Source organism: Clytia hemisphaerica, unplaced genomic scaffold, assembly GCF_902728285.1.
Source record: "Clytia hemisphaerica strain Z4C2 unplaced genomic scaffold, Clytia hemisphaerica genome assembly, whole genome shotgun sequence".
NCBI classification, from domain to species: domain Eukaryota; kingdom Metazoa; phylum Cnidaria; class Hydrozoa; order Leptothecata; family Clytiidae; genus Clytia; species Clytia hemisphaerica.
This window is the reverse complement of record NW_027104278.1, coordinates 65,997-78,868: the sequence shown is the minus strand read 5'-3', so window position 1 is coordinate 78,868 and position 12,872 is coordinate 65,997. Positions and strand designations below refer to the sequence as shown.

General features: G+C 35.2%; 1 protein-coding gene across 1 annotated transcript; it reads left to right on the top strand.

Annotated features, from left to right (window-relative positions):
- The first annotated feature begins 1,203 nt into the window (after window positions 1-1,203).
- On the top strand, window positions 1,204-12,292 carry LOC136816862 (uncharacterized). The gene is made up of 12 exons (XM_067073190.1): window positions 1,204-1,229; window positions 8,178-8,383; window positions 8,713-8,784; window positions 9,043-9,162; window positions 9,738-9,791; window positions 10,119-10,175; window positions 10,290-10,358; window positions 10,559-10,633; window positions 10,966-11,147; window positions 11,384-11,448; window positions 11,575-11,675; window positions 12,010-12,292. Exons 2-12 carry the CDS (start codon window positions 8,179-8,181, stop codon window positions 12,243-12,245), a joined length of 1,236 nt encoding a protein of 411 aa, XP_066929291.1. The 5' UTR covers window positions 1,204-1,229; window position 8,178; the 3' UTR covers window positions 12,246-12,292.
- Window positions 12,293-12,872: the final 580 nt, after the last annotated feature.

The following is a 12,872-nucleotide window of genomic DNA, read 5'->3' as shown; positions in this document are numbered from 1 at the left end:
TTGCCCGTATACAAATTCTAACAAGGCAGACCTGTGACTGAATATTTGTGGATAAATCTGACCATGCTATATTTGAAAAATTAAATATTTGCAACATCAAAAAAGTTTGAACTCACTTTTTTATGATGGTCAGATGGTAGATGCGGCACCTAAAGAAATGGTTGTGGTTGGATATGAACTGGTTAGCTTTAATGTAAAAAAAGCGGGACCAAAATTTACTGATTGGTGATTGAATTTAATTTCCCTTGGTGTTTCAAAAAGGCAGCGTGGAAAACTTTTGGTTGTGAATTTGGACATTTTCTTGCACGTGCGTTTAAAACGTGGACATTTGTGCTGTGAATTTGGACATTTTCTTCCACGTGTGTTTAAAACTTGGAAAACTTTTGGTTGTGAATTTGGAAATTTTCTTTCACATGCGTTTAAAACGCGCAAACTTTTGCTGTGAATTTGGAAATTTCCTTCCACATGCATTTTAAACGTGGAAAACTTTTTGTTGTGAATGTGGACATTTTCTTCCACGTGCGTTTAAAACCTGGAAATTTTTGCTGTGAATTTGGACATTTTCTTCCCCGTGCGTTTAAAACGTGGGAATTTTTGCTGTGAATTTGGACATTTTCTTCCTTGTGCGTTTAAAATGTAGAAAACTTTTGTCGTGAACTTGACATTTTCTCCCACATGCATTTAAAAGCGAGTACGAGACGAGTTAAAGCCCAGTTGTTTGAAAAGACTGGGGAGAGTCATTTTCCGGGGGGTTGTTATCATTTTGTATGAGCTATTTAAAAAGATATATGTTTAAAAAAGTAAACTTGAATAAAAAACATCTTGTTAAACTATTTAAGATCTTCAAATCAGATACAAAGAATGCACCTCATTCAAAAATGTGAATGAAATTGGAAAAGTAAGTAAGTTTGAAAGCACCCCCGTGTATTATTTTTTCACTGTCCAAAAAATGCTGCAGCTGCGCACGAGTATCTCAAACAAAAGACATCTTTTCAAAACGAGAGACCGCCGAAGAAAAGTCGCATACAGTAGCTTCGCAGAAATTAAAAACAGAAAAAAGTAAGTAATAAATTATGTATGTGATTTGGACTGATCATTTTGTGTTTAGCCTGCAATTATTGAAGCAGAAACTGAAAGTAAAAGTACAAAGTCCTCAACATTCCATGTATAGTAGAACAACAACATTGATATGTGATATCTGCAGTTTGTGCTATGATGTGATATGAACTGTAAGTTTATTTGACGATTGTGTAAAGATTTTCCATCTAAACTTCTAAGTGGAGAGGTGTGAAGTTGAGCAACATGAAGGCCAGACCTGATCAGAAATCAAACTTGTCGAACCAATCAAACAATCGAACTAATCAAACTCAATCGAACGATCAAAATTTGAGTATATAAATTAATCAAACTCTAAGATTGTTTCAAAAATTATGAGTGTTTGATCAAGTTCGATCCCTGAATTCAATCAATGGGTTACGGTTCGATCAGTTCGATAACCCAATTTTTTGTAAAAAGTTTGTAACGTACCGCTCCGCTTCTCTTGAAGACCACATTTTGACAAGTTTGATCAGTCTGATCAGGTCTGGCCTTCTTGAAACTTTCAGAACTTTTTCTAGAAGTGGAGAAACCTCGAGGCCTAATCGGGTCTGGAGAAGGGAAGGCCATTCGAAAAAAATTGTTTGGTTCCCGTCGTCTGACCGTTTTATAATTTCTGTTTCATAATCCCGCCCGACTCCCCTCTTCATATCTTTTGAACACATTTTTTTTTTACCGTTCGACCGACCGACTGACCCACTTTTTCGAAGTTGAGATGACGGGAACCAAGCAATTTTTTACGAACGGCCAAAGTATCAAAATATTGTAGATGAACACCATTTAAAAGAGTGCATGATAACTTTGTAGAGCGAATTCATAAATTTACTTCAAAATTCAGAAGTTAAAAGTACATTACTTTAAGTTTTCATGCCTTACGACAATCATCAGACGTACAAATAAAACATTTTTAAAAAACTGTGAGTATCTACAGATACAAGAGATTGGAAATTAATTAGAAAGTAATCGATATAAACAATTGGAGAGCAGTAAAACATGTGTAAAAAAAGTGATTAAAAGATCATAAAAATTCATAAAATTCATGAAAAATTCGCTGGTCCGGTGGGACATATTTAAAGTTTTTTAATAAATGTTTGTTTACGTGTCTGCATGTGGAAATTAGTTCTGAGCGAACGGCCAAAGTAAAAATTTAAAGAAGGGTTAAATAAAATTGCTTAAAATATCGAAATTGTGATTAAATTTCTACATAGACCTTTTTTTAAAAAGGCCACCCTGCGTTGTTACTAAAAGTGGTAACGGTAGGTAACGATAGATAACGATAGGTAACGACAAGTAACGGTAGGTAACGACAGGTAACGATGAAGTAACGGTCGGTAACGATGAAGTAACGCAAGTAACGAGGGGTAACGAAAAAGTAACAAAGTAACGATGGGAAAAAAAATGAAAATGGTGGCCCTGAGGTGTCAAACTATCAAAATTTGTAAATTTCTACGCCGGTGCTAATGGTTCCGGTGATTTTGGGAGAACCTAACGATGCTAGTTAATCTATTCAAGAATTTTGGAAATCTGATGATTGTGCAGTAGGATCTGATCGTTCTGGTGAATATGACTGTGGAGATATTAAATCCAATCGTTTTTATTGTAAATTGGTGTTTGTGAATAAACTGAAAGATTTGACGGCTTTGGTGGATCAATGGTGTTGGTCAATGCAATGATGAAATAAATGGTGGTGGTCAATGAATAATAAAATCAAACTGCCTTTTCCAGCAAGCGCTTCGTGTTTTCTGCCTCTGAAAAACCGTAACTATTTTGGCGCATGCGCATACAAACGCGAAAAATCAAAACATTGAAACGGGTCTATGGGTTACGGTTGGATCAGTTCGATAACCCAATTTTTTGTAAAAAGTTTGTAACGTACCGCTCCGCTTCTCTTCAAGACCACATTTCGACAAGTTTGATCAGTCTGATCAGGTCTGGCCTTCTTGAAACTTTCAGAACTTTTTCTAGAAGTGGAGAAACCTCAAGGCCTAATCGGGTCTGGAGAAGAGAAGGCCATTCGTAAAAAATAGTTTGGTTCCCGTCGTCCATCCGACCGTTTTACAATTTCTGTTTCATATAAACGCCTGTGTTTTTTAATCCCGCCCGACTCCCCTCTTCTTATCTTTTGAACACATTTTATTTTTACTGTTCGACCGACCGACTGACCCACTTTAACGAAGTTGAGATGACGGGAACCAAGCAATTTTTACGAACGGCCAAAGTATCAAAATATTGTAGATGATGAACACCATTTAAAAGAGTGCATGATAACTTTGTAGAGTGAATTCATAAATTTACTTCAAAATTCAGAAGTTAAAAGTACATTACTTTAAGTTTCATGCCTTACGACAATCATCAGACGTACAAATAAAACATTTTTAAAAAACTGTGAGTATGTACAGATTCAAGAGATTGGAAATTAATTAGAAAGTAATCGATATAAACAATTGGAGAGCAGTAAAACATGTGTAAAAATAGTAATTAAAAGATCATATAAATTCATAAAATTCATGAAAAATTCGCTGGTCCGGTGGGACATATTTAAAGTTTTTCAATAAATGTTTGTTTACGTGTCTGCATGTGGAAATTAGTTCTGAGCGAACGGCCAAAGTAAAAATTTGAAGAAGGGTTAAAATATCGAAATTGTGATTGAATTTCTACATACCTTTTTTTTAAAAAGGCCACCCTGTTGAATAATTATTTTATAGAAAAAAAATAGGTAATATAGGCATGCATAATTATTACAATAGACGTTTTTTCAAAAAGGACGTCCTGTTGATTAATAAAGTAGTCCAGCAGAAATTACGTAATGAAAAATACCTTAAAGCAGATGATCGGCTGCAGCGACACATGCTAAGTTTTTTTTTTCTGTAGGCTGACCTATATAATTATCTATGCGGCAAGCTAGAAAGTGGAGATACATCATCAGGGCTCGGAATTCGCAACATAATGAATGCATATGTATCCATTGTATTTTTAACAACTGCTGCGATGCGAGCAGAACAAATTTTCGATGGTCCCCTATGGTTACGTGGGTGGCTGACTTTGTAACTTTGAAATTTCCCCTTTTCTCAAATCGTCTTTTCATTGTTTATGTTATGTACTTGGTTCAGGTCACCTCGGTGGCTAGAATAGGCATGATCACTCCAGTGGTTAGCTTTACATAACTTCCAAATCTCTTCCCTTCTTACGAATATAATGCCCTCCTTCCATTATTATAAAATCTGTAATTTTTAAATTGCTTCTCTTTTCACAAAGCTAATTTTCATTGTTAAGGATATGGTTCAGGTAAAACTTCCCCTTTTCATGGATCGTCTTTTCATTGTTATGTACTTGGTTCAGGTCACCTCGGTGGCTAGAATAGGCATGATCACTCCGGTGGTTAGCTTTACATAATTTCCAAATCTCCTTCTCTTCTTACAAGTATATGCTCTCCTTTCATTGTTATAAAGTGGTTCATGTAACCTGTGTCACTGAAATAGGTTAGGTCGTTTCGGTAGTCAGCTATCTGTAATTTCTAAATTGCTTCCCTTTTTATGAAGCTTTTTTTTCATTGTTATGATATGGTTCAGGTAGAATTTTCCCTTTTCATGGATCATCTTTTTCATGGTTATGTAGTGGTTCAGGTCACCCTAGTGGCTAGAATAGGCATGATCACTTCGGTAATAAACAATTTGACAAATTTTGTCTGGTCAATAAAAATCTTTTTTTTGGACGAAGTAGCTTTTTTTCAAAAATTTAGTTTAGTTAGTGTACTAGGCGGTTCTCGTCGTCACAAACGTCGATTAACTGTTTTACTTGCACATCAAAAGCCTTTAAAATACTACTGTATAATGTGGGTTAATTCCTGACATCGTTTTGGCTTAAAATGCCGAACACAACAATAAAAATTATACTTCTAAACTTTCTACATTAGTCAAAATTTTGTGTATGTCTTTTTAAGATAACGGAAGTTTGTGTTCAATGAAATGCCATAGTGACAGAAATTTTTCATAAACTCAATTAGTATAGAAGATAAAATTTTAATTTTTGGTGAGAACTATTTTTAGCAAATTTCTTCACTTTTAAATTACTGTTAAGGGTAATTTCTCTAGCACATAGTTTCAAAGAGATACAACTCAGTATAGTAAGTGATTGGGGGCCGGGTATGGGCAACTGACGGTATGCGTAGCAGCAGAAATAATTGGCTGAAAATGAAAATTGACCGCACTCTTACACAGCAGCAAAAATTTGGTGAATTCTATACCCGTAGTACAGTGAATTTCCCTCAAATGTTTGAGGCACAAATTCTTAGTCTTTCTTAGATTTACTGAAATTTCCACACATACCCGTCGGTCAATTTCCCTGGCTGCCCCCTCCCCAGGAATAAGTGATATTCAGTCATTATGTATCAGGAGTAAGTGATATTTCCCTTTGTTTCAGTTATGTATGGCGTCTCGATCACAAAAATGGAGGGTTAGACAAGGAAAGATACATGAGTTTATCGAGGACAGTGATGATGACTCACAGAGTATTCATGGAGACTTTCCAACTAGTGATGCTAGAAGTGAAGATTCAGATGTGTCAGATCCAATGGAAATCGATCAGCCAGCAGGTTGTTATGATGATAATAGCGATCTTAGTGAAACAGATCTTTCTGAATGTGTTTTGTCAAGTGATGAGGATGGTGAAAACTTCGATTTACTTGACTATGGCTTTGAACCACCTCAAAATGAAAATGTTGAGCCTACCTTGAACCAGTCATTGGCCAAATGTGCGACCGATAACGGTTGGACGCATAACTCCATTGACCAGCTACTTGCAGTTTTAAGGATTCATGGACACAATGAACTTCCAAAGACAGCTCGTACTCTTCTGAAATGTCCAAGAGATATTGGTGTCACAAATAAATGTGGTGGTGAATATGTTTACCTTGGTCTCAAAGACAACATTTTGAGAGTCTTGAATGACAATCCAATGAGTAGTACTGATACATTAGAAATTTTGGTTAATATTGACGGTTTGCCTTTATTCAAATCGAGTCCAAAGTCTGTTTGGGGTATACTGTGTGTTCTTAACGATTCCGAAGTATTTGTGGTGTGTCTATACTACGGCAAGAAAAAACCTTATCCGGTAGATGAGTATCTGTATGACTTTCTTAACGAGTATCAGACTATCAGACAACATGGACTTCTTATCCAAAATCAGATCTATCGTTTTAAAATTAAAGCTTTTATGTGCGATGCTCCTGCTCGTGCCTTCTTGAAGGGAATAGTTTATCATACTGGGTACAACTCGTGCGAACGTTGTACAATTAAAGGTGAATACAATGGAAGAGTGACCTTTAATGAAATTCCTGGGGACATTGTTTCGAGAACTGAAGATATGTTTTGTAATTTTCGCTATCCAGAACATCAACGTACTATTTCTCCCTTAGTTGCAGCTGAGATTTCATTAATAAATGGTTTCGTTCTTGATTACATGCATCTCGTCATGCTTGGTGTTGTCAAAAGATATTTGAAGGCACTGGTTCAATCAGCATTCGGCTCAAAAGCAAGACTATCAGTAAATCAAAAAGAATTGCTCAATTCTCACTTGTTATCATTGAGAGGCAGCCTACCTTCAGAGTTTAGCAGACAACCCAGAGGGACAGATGAGGTTGACTATTGGAAAGCCACCGAGTTTCGCCAATTCTTACTCTACCTTGGACCTGTTGTACTTCGTGACATTCTGTCTCCAGAGGCCTATGAACATTTTCTCTACTTAAGTGTAGGAATTTCAATCTTACTGCACAGTAATGACGATTTCAGAGTCTCAAATCTACCATTGGCTAAAGAGCTACTGCGATCTTTTGTTTTAAATTGCCGTGTTATTTTCGGTAGTACATTTTGTGTATACAATGTTCATGGATTGTTGCACCTACATGAAGATGTCGAATTTCATCAATGCTCTTTGAATGAAATTTCATGCTTTCCCTTTGAAAGTTTTTTGCAAAAAGTAAAGCGATCTGTTAGAAATGGGCACAGCCCACTTGTCCAAATCTGCAAACGACAACAGGAAAAGTTTACTTTTCCATTGAAAACTGCAAGTCATTATAGCAAAATAAGACCAAACTCTGTGAAAGATAGTATTTTTTCTGATGGTGAAAACATAATCTTTGTGAAGGAGAAGAGAGGTGACGAATTTACATGTGATATTTTCAAGAATCATCAATTGCAGGATGTGTTCTCCAGCCCTTGTTCTTCAAAATCTTTGAACATTGTACTTTTGAGAAACAATTTAAAACCACATTGTGAGAGAGTGGTTAGTAGAGACCGTTTTAAAAGAAAGATGATCTGTCTGCCAAATGAAGATGGAAAATGTCTTTTCCCCTTATTGCATGAAATAGAAAGAGAGTAATTTATATAAAATACCAGAAAAAAAGTTTGTTATTCTTACATGATTTCAGAATTTTACACATATACTTTCAAAAGTTAGTTCATTATTAATAGACCACATTTGATAAATGATCTTTTCCCTTCTTCTTTACACTGAGGGTGACACCTGACAAGGATCATTTGTTTGGGCAAAAGTAAGGCCTTGAAAAATTTACCCTTACAGTAGTACAGGAAAAAATATTGACTACAAAAGTATTGTTCTGTCTTATATGCTTTTCCTTCTCATAATGGGCTCTTCCAGAAAAAGTCCGTTAATGGGGGGTGGAGGATGAATTGTCCAGGGGTATTGAAAAAAAGCCAAAATGTCCAGGGGCTAAATTCCAATGTCCAGGGGTAATTTTTTGTGTCCACGGGGTTGATTTGATGTTTGTCCAGGGGTATAACCCGTGTCCAGGGGGTTAAAAATAAAAATGTCCAGGGGTAATTCATGAAAAAAATATATCTACGATAGTTTATTATTATTATGACTATGATTATAGTGATTAGTATTTTGATGTAATATGTTAGAATAAATCTTGGTTCACTGATTGATTTTCTTCAAATTTTTAAATCAACAAAGAATAGAAACCACAAGTAGTTATTTAGATCGATTATTTCCTTTGCTAAATGACTGCAATACGCAACTTAAAGTAATCACATGGGTTAGTGAGGGATGTACTTCCTTTTTAGCATGAAGACTTTTGCAAGATGCGTTTGGAGCGAAGGAGATGACAAAAAAGAGGAGGAGGCCACAATTTTAGGATCATGGGTGAATGAGGAGGAAAAAACCATGCGCTGGCCAACAAAGATCAATGTGATCCGCGCATTAATGGAGCAGCGGGATCCAGAGCCGCACTGGAAAACTTTTAAATTATTAAAAGTAAAATTAAGAAGTAGTAAGTATCTTTCTTGTCTTTGTCCTATATTCTATTTCATGCAAGGTTTTCGTATTATTTTGTTTTTGTTGAGTTTTATGTTAGTGTTCATTATCCTTTCCAACCTTTTTAATCCCTCAAATTTCCTTTTTTCAATCAAAACTTGAAGTAGTTTGTTCTGAACACAAACATTTTCATTTTGCAATTTTTTTGCAAATCTTTAAGCCTTCAAATATCCGTTCACTTGTTTTCAAAGAAGTATTACTTTAAATTATTCTTTTTGAAATACACTTTATGTGAATGACCTTATGCTGAAAAGATTTATTTCATTATACTGTTATTCATTACAGATTCACTTCAAGAGTGTGATGATTACAATTACACTACTTCTCTTGAAACCGAAGACGAGGACAATACAATAGGTAATTTGAACATTAGTTTATAACCGTTTTCTTTGCTGCCACCTTCAAATACTTTCCCTTCCCTAGCTCTTTAGGTGGGGTCTGAGACTTTCAAAAATTTGCGGGGAGTCTCAAATTTTTTCCATTCTTTCAAGGGGTTGCTATTTCAGAGGGTCTTGATCCCTCAGAGAAACTAATGTCTAATAAACCAGCTAAAGTACTGAATCGGTTATCAACTATAATCATCTGCATTTTGATAAGTCATTATTCAAATTTCAGATGTTGGTTTGCAAAATGTTACAAAAGCTAGTGGTAAATCTGATTCTTCAGGGAAAGCCGCACGGTCAAGTGGTCAGAAAGCCTCGTCTGGGATGGGTGCTTCGTCTCAAGTTAGTACATGTAAGTGATGGTTTTTCTCCTTAATAGTCCTCTACCAATAAAAGATTTTTAAAGATGAAATATTTTAGGCTATCACAATTTCAATTCAACGTTATCTCTATGCATTTTCGTTCTCTGAAATATCATGAAAATCTACTGCATTCATATCCACATAAAATTAGTTTAATCAATCATTTTGATTCGTAAATTTTAGTTAAAAAACCGTTTTACATCCTGTTAAACTTTGATGGAGTACACTACTGAAAATCATGAAAATCTACCGCATTCATTTAGACACTCCTGTCTCACAGCCCGATGGAACTTTCTTGGGACTTTCTTCCTCCGTTGAGATAAAAATTCCTATTGGATAGAAATTTTATTATTCCAAGATTAAAACCCTAGTGGGGATGAAATCAAAGTCAATGTGGGCTGAAATTCAAGGGTATTTTCCCACCGGGGATGAAGTTTTATCTTAATTTTCCAGTAGGGCTGGGACCCCAGCGGGTCTGTGACACAGGCATGGCGTTCTAAATCAAAGGGGTATATTTAGCTACATTAAATTGTTTTAATCAATGATTTTAATTCGTAAATTTTAGTTCAAAAACCGCGTCTACCTTCTGTTAAACCGTTGTCGACAGCAGTATCTAATAGTAAGTTCGTACTCCATTCTTATTCTATACGAGTGAAATATTTAATTAGAGAAAGTTAATTATAAAAATCAATCTTGAGGAGTTATTATTGATGGTTGATTGATGATTATGGATGATTGTTAATTTTTTTTTGCCAAAAATATACAGATCATCTAAACGCTAGCTAGAAGTAATCAGTTGAAATCCTCTTTCAGAACCCCTGATAATTTGAGTATATTGGAGTCTATGTTATGGCTCATAACGTCTATTTATAATCTCAATAAAGAACCAAAATCGTTACGAATCTAGCAGTTCATTCAATTAATTCATGTTACATTCTATTTACAGAGGCAAGTGCTTCACCGATCTACCACTCCTCATCCAAGACAAAATCATATCCAGAACGTAAGTATTTTCAAAGTTTCAGTACTGGGACAATATATAGCATAACTTTTTGGAAGACATCTTTATCACAAAATGTTCTTAGCATAGTACATAATGTACACTTTTTGCTTTCAGGAGAAAATACTTCGCCAGATTTAGAGAATGATTTCACTCCACCTCCTAAAAGGAGACGTCATATTGAGGGTAAGTACTAATTTCAGGTCACAATTGGACTTGCTTGGATTTTATTTCTTATTTTGATTTATTTAATGTCTCTGTAACGAGTAAGAGTAGTTTTTTTTGAGATTACAAATATAATTGTTGTGTTAAATACAGAAGTAGTTTTTTAAGGAATTGGCAATGTATTCAAATAAAACACTCCTACTTCTTTTTCTTTCTTGTAGACGAATCGATTTCTACTCCACCAAGTCGTGTCACGAAAAGAATGAGTAAAAGCTTATTCCCTCTATCAGATGAAAGTAAGTGTTTGCTTTCCTTAACCATTTCAGTGCCGATGTCGGAATAGCCGACGTATAGCTGACACTATTAAAGATAGCAAAACCCTCCTTTAATCCTGATTTTCATTTTGAAATTACCAAAATCGAATTTGCGTCAAAACACTTGAAAGGCTTCTATTTTTCAAAAATCGTCAAAGTGGAACTCACTAAGAAACGAGATTAAAAATCCCGATTTTTAGCGAGGTGCTCGCTACTGGTCACCTCTTCATCGATTTAATCAGGTCCGCCCGCGTTTTAGTACTTTAAAGTGAAACTTTTGAATGTACTTAATGTTATTTCTGTTCTTTTTTCAGCATATCAGTACAAAACCATAAACCTACTATTTGACATTCGTGAAGAACTGAGAAAGTTGACCAATGACAAAGAAATTGACCATCACGACAACAATCTTCAAGAATTCCAGATATGTGAGTCAGTTGAAGATTTTGAAAAATTTGAAGATAACCTGACAAACCCCGCATACAATAAAAATATGGTAAGTTTGGTAGCTTAAATTTCATTACGCAACTTAAGAACCAATAAACTAAATTTTTATAACTGCATTTCATGTTTGCTATTTTTTCGTCACTGTTATGGAAAATAATTAATTGCAAATAAGCCATCAAAAAATACTTTTTTTGCATTACCAAGTATACTATTGCACAGATGAAAGAATTTGATGGTTTATGAATGACCTGGTTATTAAATGAACGAAATATTTTCTCTTATTAGCTCAAAAGTATGTCAAAAGTCGGTGGCAATTCATGGAAGGACAACACCAGAAACGTAATGCGGAGGTAAGTAAGAAAATTTAAGAAAAAAATCGAAGCTTTCTTTTCTTTCTGGAATTATTATTGATACAACCACACACAATACATACTTAACAAAAATAACCAAAAAACGGGTTTTGACTTCCATATCAGGTTGATGAAAAATCGATTGATGTCCGAATTTAATATGGAAGGTCAGCGTGGCAAGAGGAAGCTTGTCAATGATTTTGACAAATTCACAGAACTTGTACAAGGTACTACTATTGTCTTGCAGCTCCTTTCCTTAGTTATTCCCTATAACAAGTAATTGATTTTTTAAGGGCAAGGCCTTCAAGGCGTCTCAAGTGTCAGTACTAAAATTCCAGGTGATCATGGAGGTTTTAATCAAATAGCAAAATAACTGAAGTCGGGAGTAAAATCTTGGAAGTTAGAAAGTGTATTCGAAATTCCCTTTTGCATATAAGCATCTCATTGATCACGCCTCCTATTTAATGGATTTTTTAATAACGAGGTACACGACTATCAATCATCCTGCTTATTGCTATCTCTACATCAAAATATATAATATTATTCAAATTGCTTGTTTAGACGCTGTCCTTGCTAATTTCGGAAAAAAGACCAAGAGCGATATCAAGGTTTACATGGGCCAGATCCTCAAACGAGCCCCTGACATGAAGGGTGGGTCTGGACGGCCCGAAAAGGTCCATTTTGAAATGAACAACCAACAACCAAGTGAGGCAAATAATGAACATCCAATCGAAGATGGAGACGGAGACAAAAATAAAGGTGGAGATAAAGATGGAGCTCAAGATACAGAGGAATGAACTGTATCATAATATAATAGTAGGAGGGAATTAGCTTCACAAGCCTGACTGGAAAAAAAATATATAAAGCTGAAATTTTGTACAGAGTTGGGGGAAGGTATTAGGAACTTCTTATCAACCCCCCCCCACCTTCAGCACCTTGGCATCACGAATTATGACGTCATAATTCATACTGGCTGTGAGCTAATTCCCTCCTACTATAATAGTATAATTGGCAGTTTAAAGAATGCCTGATGTAACTTTATAGTGATATTTTTTGTTTCCTGGAAGTTTTTTTTCTCCCTCTGAACCAAACAATATCACTGGAAAAAAATTGTTATTTTTTTTTTCAAGTAAGACGTTTAGAAAGGCAGTTAATTTCGAAGGAACGTATTGTGAGAGATTTTGAATGTTACACGAGTAAATTTGAACGTTTTGCTATAAACTCGAGCGTTTGATTTGAATTCGAACGTTCAAACCAAAACAAAATAAAAATAAAATGAAAGTTTCGAAGGCAGGCACCCGTTTTTTCCCTGTACGTTTAATTTAGCCTATACGTTTATTTCAGCCTGTATGCTTATTAATTCCAATTTTTTTTCCTCCCTGTACGATTATTTTGGTCTGTACATTTATTAGGCACCCGAGAAA